The 13,979-nt window shown below is 46.2% G+C and overlaps 1 protein-coding gene across 1 annotated transcript; it reads left to right on the top strand.

Annotated features, from left to right (window-relative positions):
• The first annotated feature begins 677 nt into the window (after window positions 1-677).
• Window positions 678-7,679, top strand: LOC112073779 (PR domain zinc finger protein 8-like). The gene is made up of 4 exons (XM_024141015.2): window positions 678-956; window positions 3,231-3,455; window positions 4,253-4,487; window positions 4,826-7,679. Exons 2-4 carry the CDS (start codon window positions 3,237-3,239, stop codon window positions 6,196-6,198), a joined length of 1,827 nt encoding a protein of 608 aa, XP_023996783.1. The 5' UTR covers window positions 678-956; window positions 3,231-3,236; the 3' UTR covers window positions 6,199-7,679.
• The last annotated feature ends 6,300 nt before the right edge of the window (window positions 7,680-13,979 follow it).

The following is a 13,979-nucleotide window of genomic DNA, read 5'->3' as shown; positions in this document are numbered from 1 at the left end:
TCTAACACAGCTGATCATCAGTCGGTTGGCCCAGCGGTGGAACGACTCGACCGTCTCCCCCACCGTCTCCATAACGACGATGCCCGGCTTTTCCTCCGGACGCTGGGCGCTAGCCAGGCAGGTGTCCACTAGGCTCCCGCCTCCCTGCAGGGCAAAGTGCCGTACGTAGCTGTGGAAACTTCAGACGTTAGTTACCGTAAGGAGACGGAATGATATTGATATCTATATCATTCACGGGGCGTTCATATTGCTGACTTTAATTGAATTTCAATAAGCTAGTCATATAATAATAATAATAAAAATAATAGGCCAATAAAAGTAAATAAATTATAAATAATTATAGTAAGCCCTATTATAACCTCAACGTGAATAATAGGGATTAAGTGTAGCTACAATCCATTGTTTATGGACAATTTAGTAGAAAAAAACACAACCCTACTTTGAGAGTCAATCGGTTTAAAAATCTTATATGAATGGCTTTATGTTGTGCTCGCGCAAACTGAAACAACCGTATAATAACAACAACAAAAAAAAGGCGCTCTGGGAGGTTATGGCACGAGGCTGTAGCTGTAGCCTATACGGCCTATAAATCTCATCCAATGACAGTCGGCCAGTAAAGAGTTAAAGGGAGGAGACGGTGAGTGACACGCCTCATTGGGTAGATTATGTGCTGCAAACAAAACGTGTGTGTGTGTGCCAGTCAGCCAGTGCATCGCGCCCCTTCTGCACGCATCTCTCTCTCTCTCTCTCCCTCTCTCTCTCTCTCTCTCTCTCTCTCTCTCTCTCTCTCTCTCTGCCTCTCAGCAAAGGGCGATATCAGCGGCACCACTGTCACTTTCAAACGACCACACAGGGACATGTACTGACGCGGAGGACGCATCGAAACCTGCTCTCCAAGGCGGCATATTGATTCAAGCATCACTTTGGTGGATTATTATTTTACTGTCAACAAAAAGGTACGTAGCCAGAGCCTGTATTTGTATGCGCTTAAAAGAGGGTTTGTTTTGCAGCGACAGAAAGACAAGCACGCACCGCCACAAAGCAGTAGCCAAGTCAGCATCCCATGAATGGAGCACCGTGTAGTGTTGGAGACAGAGCTCCGCAGATGTTGGGGCAAGCAGACAATCGGCAATTCAGCTCTTGCGTTGATTTAGGGCAGTTTTTTTTTTAGACTGACAAGGCACCCGGATATAGGAATAAAAACCTGCTCTGAAATAGGAGGCAGAAGGTTGAATGGGTTGGCCTCATCCGTTTTATGGATGCGCATACGTTCCGGGTGCTATTCTCTCTCATTTAGCTCAGATGCATATTCATTGGACCTTTTGTGTGGCTTTCCCTTGTGAGAGAGCGACCTTTAAAGTCACAAAAGACTGGGTTATATAGGAGATGGAGCGAAAAATTGCTTTTCTGCAAGCGGTGGTCTTTAGTTGAAGGGTTGCATTTTGTTCAAATGGTTTTGATATGGAATCGGCTAAATAGGAGAACAGGATCGTAGGCTATAGCTCCAAACTATTTTCTCTCAACCGACGCAGCTGAAGAGAAAAGTTACTTTGGTTCGAGGGCCGGTACGTTTCTTGAATGATAATGTTTCACTATAAAGCGTCATTGACAGAGGATCATTTTGTTTGATATGCATGCAGACAGCTGTTCGTTTCTTGCTTTCAGGCTCAGACACTGTGAGCAAATGAATGGGAAACAAATGATTCCATCCTCAGACAGCGGACAAGGACTAACATCTCATCATATCGTGACATTTAGGCATGCTCAATGTATCAACACGTTTCAATATTTTAGAACATTTTGTCGTTATATATTTACATGACAAATGATCATTACATGCCAAATATGATTAAGTAGGTATTAGTTAATAATCTCTTGAGATCTGCACGCATGGTTTGTGTTATAGTGTGAAGGGGCGTTATTAAGGCAAGGTAGCACGATTTAGAAGAAAACAATTATAAACACATTTGCATATGTGCATAAAATTAAGATAACATGACATTAAAATAACATGCACAAATTAAATGAATTTGATAATACAAAAGTTGATTCGTTATTGTTATTATTATTTACCAGATATTCATCTAAACACACACGGCTATTTTTTTGTTGTTGCCTGCATGCAAGTGTCTACGGGATGTGTTTACACCGGCCTATACGCATAATTGAATTGAACAAGTGGCAAAGCAAAGGTAGATCACAGCTGCATAATTCACTGAGGCCAGAGAAACTGGTCACCCGTAAATACACTCTGCGTGCTGCCTTAATTACAGTCTCGAGAGGGAACGTGGTGGATTATGGTAATGAGGGGACATACGTTGGGAGCGCGTGTAGGATAGAGTGAAAGGTTGTCTGACATGAAACCGGTGACTTTGACAGTCCACTTCCAAATACATTCGACATGCTCTTTCGATTTTATACGGACCTTACCGTTTCTTATTGCAAATTTTGTCTTCTTCTACCAGAGGCTAAATTTAAATAATTAGGTTACACACTTAGAAATTAGGGTTTGAGATGAATGTACAGTTCAGTTTGCACATCCGGTATAGTAAAGCCTTTGTAATAATAGTGGTTATAATAATAATAATAAGCCTAATTGAAGTAATACATCTCTATCAAATATAATTCATGTTAGTCCTATAAACAATAATAATTTAGAGACAGTGATAATATATTAGTATCAATGTCATTATTATCATTACATTGATATTGGATTATTTTTGTATTATTATCAAATCAAATCAAATTTTTATTGCTCACATAACACGTGATTAGCAGATGTTTTTGCGGGTGTAGTGAAATGCTTGTAATAATGTATTCATTGTATTAACATTATTGTATTAATGTTCTGGTTGTTTATGTTTATCATAATTATTTAAAAAATAATTTACACCATTGCTACGCTTCGGTTTAGGATCATGCATTAATTTTCTCCCAATTAACAGCTATTTCATCAGCATCTGGGAATTTCCGCGGAAAATAGGCAACCAACCATGCTCTTTGAAATTGATAGGCCACTCTCATCCTACAATAGACTTCAATTAATTAAAACGACCGGCCCCACAAAAAATTCCCTTTCCTAGTCCAGCTCGGCCTTGACAGCTGACTACATGCAGTTAACCAACCCTCTCACGAAGTGCCAATTTATTTGACCTCATCATCATCTAGACATTTGTATATTGTATCTTTATTCATTCTTTCTCTTTGTCTGTTCTGTTCGCAACCAATAGTCAACGATGGAGGAATCCAGCTCACAGAAGTTGGTTTGGGACGGCGACGCCAAAGCAGTGCAGCAGTGTCTAACGGATATATTCACCAGTGTCTACACCACATGTGACATTCCGGAAAATGCCATTTTCGGGCCTTGTGTTTTGAGCCACACGTCGTTGTATGACAGCATAGCCTTCGTAGCCCTCAAGTCAACGGACAAACGAACGGCGCCATACATATTCAGGGTAAGGAAAGACAAATATGGTGATTTTTCTAGAATGATAATAATGCTAATATTCTTTATTTACGATGTTATTACAGTCTCCTTCTTCAGACTGATTTGAATTGTCTGCCGTGGTTGATTTGATCATTATTGATCCCATTTCACAGAGAAGATAACACAATATGGTTTCACATTTCTATTTCTCACGACGTGGGTGTGACACGGTATACTCTATGTATTCAAATCAAATCAAACTTTATTAGTCACATGCGCCGCATACAACAGGTGTGTAGACCTTACAGTGAAATGCTTACTTACAAGCCCATAACCAACAATGCAGTTTTAAGAAAATACCCCCCCAAAAATGTAAGAGATAAGAATAACAAATAATTAAAGAGCAGCAGTAAATAACAATAGCGGGGCTTTATACAGGGGGGTACCGGTACAGAGTCAATGTGCGGGGGCACCGGTGTCGAGGTAATTGAGGTAATATGTACATGTAGGCAGAGTTATTGAAGTGACTATGCATAGATAATAACAGAGAGTAGCAGCAGCGTAGAAGAGGGGGGGGGGGCAATGCAAATAGTCTGGGTATCCATTTGATTAGAACCTATTAGTGGTCTTATCTTACAAGATCGCATGTATGTATAATGCATATTGATAGTTGCACAGCCAAATGACATGAAAAATAGCCTATTTAAAAAATATATAATTGGACAGCCTATGCGTAACGGTTAGAATGAATACTGGCGCACGGATTTCTCGTTTGAGTCCAACTAACGGATTTGCCTCGCTCTCTGTCACCGTTTGACCGCGCAGGTGGACACGTCAGCAGCCAACAGCACGTCTGAGGGCTTGATGTGGCTACGGCTCGTGCAGTCGGCGCGGGACCGGGACGAGCAGAACCTCGAGGCCTACGTGAAGAACGGTCAGCTGTTCTACCGGTCTCTCCGGAGGATCGAGAAGGATGAGGAGCTGTTGGTCTGGTACGGGAAAGACCTGATTGAGCTGCTGCTGCTGCTTAGCGCTGGTAAAGCGCCGGTCAAGACCAAGGGTGAGTAGCAATTGTAGCATGAACTGGTACTAGGCTTATTATTTTTATATCGGCGTTTGCGTTGCACTTAAGCGGCATAATCCATCATTAAACAAAACTTGAGGAATACTGTTGATTTGAAGCTCAAGTTCAAGAGCATAATAACCCCGCTGTTATTGTTTAATTGAAAAAAAGTACATGTAATAAATCTTCTTTAGGCCACTTTTTTATTATTTATAATTTATAATAATCAGTAGCTTATAGTCTTATAAGAAAACATTACAGTGGTGTTTTTCAGGAAGATATCCTACTACAGAGCTTCTTTCTGAATAACTGACATTATTTCCCTCCGTTTTCAGGGTCGGCTCCCTATTCGTGTCCTGACTGCAACCAGCGCTTTCAGTTTGAGTTCCCTTTCCTGGCCCACCTGAGGTTCCGCTGCACCAAGAGACTACAGAGCATGGCGGCGGGCGATGTAGACGAGGAGGTCCACAGTAAGGAGCCAAGCACCGAGCGCCCTAACCCCAACCTTACAAATACCACACCCACCAGGGCAAGCCCTAAACTGGGCCGCTCGGAGGGGGACAACGCCAAACCCTCCACAGACTTCCATAACCTAGCCAGGGACCTAGAGAACAGCCGGACTAGCCCACCCAGCGACCGCGAGGCTGAGATACGCAGCGAGAGCTCTGGGAAGAGGAAGTTCTCAGAGGTAGAGGACAGGGATAGAGAGAGGGACAGGGATGGTAGCAGGGCCTCTCTGAGTCTGTCTCAGGCCCTCAAGTCTAAGGAGGAGCTGGCGAGCTCGGCACAGAACTACCGGGGAGCGTACGGCCTGGAGGAGAACCGACGAGGGCCGACCTTCTCCCCACCAGGGTCGGGGTCCACCGAGTCAGGTGGTGAGGGGAAACGCAGCGCCTTCACCGAGGTCAAGAAGTCTCCACAGAGCCTAAAGACGCACGGTAACAGCAGCAGCACCAAAAACCTACAGAACTCCAACGCCGAAAACAAGGACGGAGGTCGTCCCAGCCAAGGCGGCAACCCTACCCAGGAGAAGCATCTCAACATCAGGCAGGTTCTGTCGGAGACTCAGCCTGTCCAATCACAGACCCGCATGGAGGCCTCTCCGCTAGGGAGCGCCTTCACCTCCGTAGCCCAGCATGGTGGGGGGAACAGCGGGGAGAGGAAGAGCGCTTTCAGCCAACCCTCTCGCCACGCTACCTCCTCCTTCTCCCAGATCTCTCCTCTGGTCATGGCCACGCCCAAACTCCTGGACTGCCACCCGGCGGTGGGCGACACCATCTCCTCCTCTAGACTCTACCAGGCAGACCACCTGGTCGCCAAACTCCACGGCGCTGAGCTGGGCACCAATTGCCCTGTGCCGGGCGCCATGTCCAAGCAGAGCCCGTTCCTCTACGCAGCGGCTGCTGCCACAGCCTTCTGGCCTAAGAGCCAGGGCCCCATCCAGCTGCAGATGCCCTCAGCGTTAACCTTACTCCCCCCCTCCTTCACCTCTCTGTGTCTGCCCGCCCAGAACTGGTGCGCCAAGTGCAACGCCTCCTTCAGGATGACCTCTGACCTGGTGTACCACATGAGGTCGCACCATAAGAAGGAGTTGGCCATGGAGCCGATGGTCAAGAGGAGGCGTGAGGAGAAACTCAAGTGTCCAATCTGTAACGAGTCGTTCAGGGAGAGGCACCACCTCTCGCGTCACATGACCTCCCACAACTGACCTTTAGATAAATAGCAAACCGTTTTCACACTGCTAGGCCAAGCTGAACTGAGCCAAGCTGAACTGAGCCAAGCTGAGCTGAGCCAAGCTGAACTGAGCCAAGCTGAGCTGAGCTGGGTTACGGACTTGCATCAGATGAAGGAACCCTTTGCCGCAAAGGACACTGTGTAAAGAAAATACTGTAGCCGAGCCAGCACAGTATGGCTCAGTCATCCATGAAGTTACTGGGACAGATCATAAAGGACAAATAGAAGATAATATGCCCGAGCCAGGTCAGCACAGTACGGTTTGGGTCGGCACTATAGTGGGAAAAGGTTATCACATCACTGACCATGGGGAATAACTTTTTTACCATCTGGTAAACAGACATGGAGTTATTGGCTGGCTGACTGCCTGGCTGACTGACTGGCTGGCTGACTGGCCAGCTGACTGGCTGACTGACTGACTGGCTGACTGACTGTTTGGCTGACTGACTGGCTGACTAGCTGACTGACTGACTGTTTGGCTGACTGACTGACTGACTGGCTGACTGGCTGACTGGCTGACTGACTGGCTGACTAGCTGACTGGCTGACTGGCAGACTGGCGGACCTGTCTGACTGACTGGCTTGGCTGGCTGACTGTTTGGCTGACTGACTGACTGGTTGACTGACTAGCTGACTGACTGACTGACTGACTGGCTGGCTGGTGCTGGCTGCTGACTGGCTAACTGACAGGCTGACTGACTGGCTGGCTGAGGCTAGCTGACTGACTGGCTGACTGGGCTGAACTGGCTGACTGACTGGCTGACTGGCTGGCTGGCTGGCTAGCTGACTGGCTGGCTGGATGGCTGGCTAGCTGACTGGCTAACTGACTGACTGACTGACTGGCTGACTGGCTGACTGGCTGGATATACACCACTTAAACAGAGCACTTGTTTCCACTTTCAACACAGACAGTTGTTATTTTCCTTCAGTCTGTTTTTTGTTTCTTTATTTGAGTGTATCCAAATGCATTTTTTGACTTTGAGAAAGGACACTATTTATCTTATGAAGCACTTACAATTTGGGAAATAAGGGAAGATAAGAATATGTGTAATTTAAATGTACAGTAAGTTGTATTTTATATTATATAAATACATATATAGAAAATGATAATAAAAAATAGTTACATTACATGGTTTAGTATTCAATACCTTTTTTTTTCATGTTCACTTTAAAGGTTAAATATTATTGACACAAATGGGGATGTGACGTCAGACAGACGGACTATATTTCAGAGTGCATGTGTAATAATAGTCGATATAAATAAGATGAAGATTATACAGGTACAATGTAAATACATGTTGTTGTTTTTTTTTTTTAAATACAAAGTGTAATATTTTGTGTCAGTGGGGAATAGTTTCCGGGTTTTGTCCTTCATGCTGAAATCAGTGAAATGTACTACTTGATAGTTTATCTGAATCATGTTGAATGCTTTGACAATAAAATAGCTTTATTTTCATCTATGTGTTTGGAACCTTGTGTTTTTACAAAATAACAACTTAAAGAAATTACATTTTTATTTTGTTATATGCGCGGAATACAACAGGTGTAGACTTTACCGTGAAATGCTTACTTCTTGGCGCCTTTCCCAACAATGCAGAGTTAAAAAGTATGAAACTTTATTGGACACAAAAAAGGAAATACTAACACGATAAAATAACAATAACGAGGCTATGTACCAGGAGTACCGGTATGAAGTCAATGTGCAGGGGAATGAGGCATTTGAGTTTCAGGTATGTATAGAATATTAATCAATATTATATTTGATTAAAAGGGTTTAAACTTCAGTGTGACAAAAGCATAACCACATAAACCCATAACCGATAAGTATGCAATTATGATTTTGTGGGAAAACTGTCCAAATTCGATCCCAAAATTATTATAATATATTTTTTAAACATCTCAAACAATCGCTCACTGTTTGCAAGAAAGGTTAACAGGACAGACATGGGGCCGTTAACACGATGTGCTAGCTCATAAAACAAATCTTGTAGCATGAAACAAAAGTTTTTTGTTGTTGTTGTCGATTAAAATCATAAATAACCATGTTTTCACGGGTATAGGCCTAGTGCGTTGCCTAGAAATACACGAGCATGTATGTAGTGGTCTCCGTTTTCTCGTTCTATTCTGTATTCTGTTATCAAGACGAGGATTAGAGAGGACGCGCCTGCATTGTCGAATTTCTCTGACCAAGCGAGACTAAAGATTGGCCTAGCAAAATCACTACTTATTGTTATTAATAATGATAATACTAATACGTATTATTATTATTAGTAGTAGTAGTAGTAATATTTCACCAAAAATAACATCGTTTTCCTGTTTACGTTTTCCAGTATATGCTGGTGTGATATCTGTTTTACTAACCGAAAATGAGTGTGACTGCGCTGTAACGCTACATATTTTCACATACCGTTAGGCCTACAGAATTATCCTATTTCGTGTAATAGTTTACAGACACTACAACGTATCCTATCAAGTTAAATAAGGTGTTCAAGCTTTTTCCAAGACAGGTGATTCGTTGGTCTCCAATGCCACTACCACATAATGAAAGCAAATAGCTTGGCATCGCCTTCTAAACGCTCTTTCCCTCTCAAACTCCTTCACATAACACATAAATGCCGTGCAGTGATTATTCGCACGGGCAATAAAAGCTGTACTCTTTCTATGAAATGAAATAACATTCTCATGAACATTACGTTTGCGTTCACCGTCCAATATGCCCACCAATGACATATGTATTGTTAAATCCACAGAATATCAGCAACCCTGCAAATATTTCGGATGAATAAAATCAATTAAAATTTGATCAAATAGAAAAATAAATAAATAAACCACTACATGCGGAAGTTTTTCTTCGTAATCCACTAGACCTATACCCTCCCCTTTTTCCGTAAGCCTATAAAAGGCCTACTGGCTACATCTCATTATGTGGATATAATAAATCCGTTGCATTAGAATCAAATCTATTATTCTATGTGAAGTCACAAGTCCTGGTGTTTTAGGGGTGACTATTGATTTACAGTGAAATGAAGTTCCCTTTACAGTAAGTGGATAGCTAGAACACATGCACGCTATTCATACTATTCACTTTACGATCATGAACAAATGTTCTTTTTAAAGGCCACAAAGGCTAATAAATGTAGCCTAGGTCTACCCTTTATTGAAATTCATAAAATATTTCAATATAATGATTTGGATGCATTAATTTGCATTGTGCAGATATGTAGGCCTATCTATCGTTTACAGTTGCGGGGAGGAGAATGACGCACCATGAAAAACACAGAACTCTACGCTGAAACGTCCAAATATAGCTCAACAGTGACATCAAGCGGAGATAATGTGAACTACAACCAAGTATGCATCAGCAGATGTCCATCCTCAGATCCCTCAAACGCTGTAGTGTAGACAGATGAATTCACACTTTTATCTAGTAATCACTCACAGAGTCAGATGGACATAACATAGTCCTCAAAACACATCAACAAATAACTCTCCAGCTGAATAGATCCAAATTATGGATACCAATCAATCATAGGTCATTGTGGTAGACCCAGGTTACATTTTGTGCAGCTCTCTGCATGGAGCGTATGCATAATCCACTGTAGGGTCCTTTTATGGTCCTTCCACCAATTCGGTGCTTTTTGAGAAGTGTAACTCGGTAAAAAAAATAAAATGTAATGATACTTTTGATTTCAACTCATTTTAATATTATGTCGTAAAGTGCACATGTTTTGTGGGCTCCCGAGTGGCGCAACGGTCTAAGGCCCTCTAGCCATACCTCCCTCTACCCCATACCTCCTCTACCCATACCTCCCTCTCCCCATACCTCCTCTACCCATACCTCCCTCTCCCCATACCTCCTCTACCCATACCTCCTCCTCCTCTACCCATACCTCTCCCTCCTACCCATACCTCCTCTACCCCATACCTCCTCTAACCCATACCTTCCTACCCATACCTCTCTCCCATACTCTCTCCCAACCCCTCCCCTACCTACCCATACCTCTTCTACCCCATACCTCCTCTACCCCATACCTCCTCTACCCACCATACCTCCCTCTAACCCATACCTCCTCTACCCATACCTCCTCTACCCATACCTCCTCTACATACCTCCTCTACCCATACCTCCTCTACCCATACCTCCTCTACCCCACTACCTCCCTCTACCCCCACCCATACCTCCTCTACCCTACCCATACCTCTCTCTACCCATACCTCCTCTACCCATACCTCCCTCTCCCCCATACCTCCTCCTCTACCCATACCTCCTCTACCCATACTCCCTCTTACCCCATCCCTCCCTCATACCATACCTCCCTCTACCCATACTCCCTCTACCCATACCTCCTCTACCCATACCTCTCTCTCCCATACCTCCCTCTACCCATACCTCCCTCTACCCATACCTCCTCTACCCATACCTCCCTCTACAACCTCTACCATACCTCTTCCCCATACCTCCTCTACCTCCCCTCCTCTACCCTACCTCCTCTACCCATACTCCTCTACCCATACCTCCTCTACCCATACCTCCTCTACCATACCTCCTCTACCCATACCTCCTCTACCCATACCTCCTCTACCCATACCTCCTCTACCCATACCTCCTACCCACCTCCTTACCCATACCTCCCTAACCCATACCTCCTCACCCCATAACCTCTCTACCCATACCTCCTCTACCCATACCTCCTCTACCCATACCTCTCTACCCCCAATACTCCTCTACCCATACCTCCTCTACCATACCTCCTCTACCCATACTCCCTTACCCATACCTCCCTACCATACCTCCCTCTACCCATCCCTCCTCTCCCATACCTCCTCTACCATACCTCCCTCTCCCATACCTCCTCTCCCATATCCTCCCTCTCTACCCTACCCTCCTCTCCCCATACCTCCTCTACCCCATACCTCCTCTACCCATACCTCCCTTACCCATACCTCCCTCTACCCATACCTCCTCTACCCATACTCTCCTCTACCCATACCTCCTCTACCCATACCTCCTCTACCCATACCTCCTCTACCATACCTCCCTCTACCCATACCTCCCTACCCCATACCTCCTTACCCTATCCTCTACCCCTACCTCCTCTACCCATACCTCCTCTACCCATACTCTTTACCCATACCTCCTCTCCCATACCTCCTCTACCCATACCTCCTCTACCCATACCTCCCTCTACCCATACTCCCTCTACCCATACCTACTCCTCTACCCATACCTCTCTACCATACCTCCTCTACCCATACCTCCTCTACCCATACCTCTCCTCTACCCATACCTCCCTCTACCATACCTCCCTCTACCATACCTCCTCTACCCATACCTCCTTACCCATACTCCCACTAACCCTCTCCTCTTTACCCATACCTCCTCTACCCATTACCTCTCTACCCATACTCCCTACCATACCCTCCTCTCATCCCATTACCCTACCTCTCTCCCATACCTATCTACCCATAACCTCCTCTCTACCCATACCTCCTCTACCCCATACCTCCTCTACCCATACTCTCCTCTACCCATACTCCTCTATACCCATACTCCTCACCTACCTCTCTACCCCATACTCCTCTACCATACTCTCTTCTACCATACTCCTCTACCCATACCTCTCTACCCATACCTCCTCATACATCCTTCCCTCTACCCATCACTCCTTCTACCATACCTCCTCTACCCATACCTCCCTCTACCCCATACCTCCCTCTACCCCATACCTCCTCTACCCCTACTCCTCTATACCCTCCTCTCCTCCCATACCCACTCCTCCTACCTCCTCTCTCACCACCATACCTCCTCTACCCATACCTCCCTCTACCCCATACCTCCTCACCCCTACCTCCTCTACCAAACTCCACCCTCCGTCTACCCCTACCTCCTCTCTACCCATACCCCTCTAACCCATACTCCATCTACCTCTCATACCTCCTCTACCCATACTCCTCTCCATACCTCCCTCTACCATACCTCCTCTCTAACCCATACTCCTCTATACCTCTATACCTCCTCTACCATAACCTCCTCTACCCCATACCTTCCTCTACCTCTCCCTCTCCCCCAACTCTCTCCCCAACCTCTCTCCCATACCTCCTCTCCCATACCTCCCTCTACCCCATACCTCCCTCTTCCCATACCTCTACCATCGACCCTCCTCTACCCATACCTCCCCTCTCCCCATACTCCCTCTACCCATACCTCCCTCTACCCCATACCTCCCTCTACCCATACTCCTCTCTACCTCACCAACATACCTCCTCTCCCCTACCTCCCTCTCCCCATACCTCCTCTCACCATACCTCCTCTACCCATACTCTCTCCCCATACCTCTCCCTCCTACCCATACCTCCCTCTACCCATACCTCCCTCTACCCATACCTCCTCTTACCCAACTCCCTCTCCTACCTCCCTCTACCCATACCTCCCTCTCCCAATACTCCCTCCCCATACTCCTCTACCCATACTCCCTCTCCCATACCCTCCCTCTACCCATACCTCCCTTATCCATAATCTCCCTCTCCCCATACCTCCCTCTCCCATACCTCCTCTACCCCATCCCCTCCCCAACCTCCCTCTAACCTACTCCTCTACCCATACCTCCCTCTACCCATACCTCCCTCTCCTTACCTCCCTCTCCCATACTCCTCCTCCCATACCTCCTCTCCCCATACCTCCCTCCCCATACCTCCTCTCATATCCTCCTCTACCCCATATCCTCCCCACCACCAACCTCCCTCTCCCATACCTCCATACCTCTCCCCCATAAACTCCTCTATCCCCCATACCTCCTTCTCCCCCACCTCCTCTCCCCATACCTCCCTCTGACCCATACCCTCTACCCATACACCCATAGCTCCCTCTCACCATACCTCCTCTACCCATACCTCCCTCTACCCATATCCCTACTCCCCCCATCTCTCACCTCTACCATACCCCCTCACCCATACCTCCTCTACATACCTCCTCTACCCATACTCCTCTACCATACTCCCTCTACCATACCTCCTCTACCCAATCACCTCCTCCCTACCATACCCTCCTCTACCCATTACTCCCTCTACCTATACCTCCTCTACCCATACTCGTCTCCCCTCTACCCCATACTCCTACCTCCCCTCCCCAAGCCTCCCTCTCCTTCCATACCCCTTCCCTACTCAAGCCCCATACCTCCCTCTACCCCATACTCTTCCCCATCTCCTTCTACCTCCTCTACCATACTCTCTAACCCATACCTCCCTCTCCCCATACCCTCCTCTTCTACCCATACCTCCCTCTATGACCATACCTCCTCCCATACCTCCTCTACCCATACTCCCTCTACCCATTTTACCCAATCCACCAACAACCTCTTACCCATCGTCCCTCTCCCATAACTCCACTCTCCATACTCCTCTCCCATACCCCCCTCTTTTTCTTCCCATACCTCCCTCTCATACTCACTCTCTCTCCCATACCTCCTCTCTACCCATACCTCCCTTCTCCCATACTACTCTCTCAATCGCCCATACTCCTCCCTCCCCCATACCTCCCTCTCCCCTACCTCCCTCTTACCATACCCCCTCTACACTCTTCTCCCATACTCTCCTTTCATACACCATACCTCCCTCTACCCCATACCTCCCTCTACCCATACCTCGCTCTCCATACCTCCCTCTATACCTCCTTTACCCCTATCCCTCTCCATACCTCTCTCCCATCTCCTCATACCTCCCTACCCTCTCCGCTACCTAATCCCTCTCATACCCTCCT

The sequence above is a fragment of the Salvelinus sp. IW2-2015 genome, unplaced genomic scaffold (genome assembly GCF_002910315.2).
Source record: "Salvelinus sp. IW2-2015 unplaced genomic scaffold, ASM291031v2 Un_scaffold2364, whole genome shotgun sequence".
In the NCBI taxonomy this organism is placed as follows: Eukaryota; Metazoa; Chordata; class Actinopteri; order Salmoniformes; family Salmonidae; genus Salvelinus; species Salvelinus sp. IW2-2015.
The sequence above is the reverse complement of the archived record's forward strand: the minus strand, read 5'-3'. Positions and strand labels throughout refer to the sequence as shown.

Coding starts and splice junctions, on each gene's coding strand:
- LOC112073779 (XM_024141015.2), top strand. CDS start 3,237: ATGGAGGAATCCAGCTCACAGAAGTTGGTTTGGGACGGCGACGCCAAA. Junction 3,456..4,252: donor CGGCGCCATACATATTCAGG/GTAAGGAAAGAC, acceptor TTGACCGCGCAG/GTGGACACGTCAGCAGCCAA. Junction 4,488..4,825: donor AGCGCCGGTCAAGACCAAGG/GTGAGTAGCAAT, acceptor CTCCGTTTTCAG/GGTCGGCTCCCTATTCGTGT.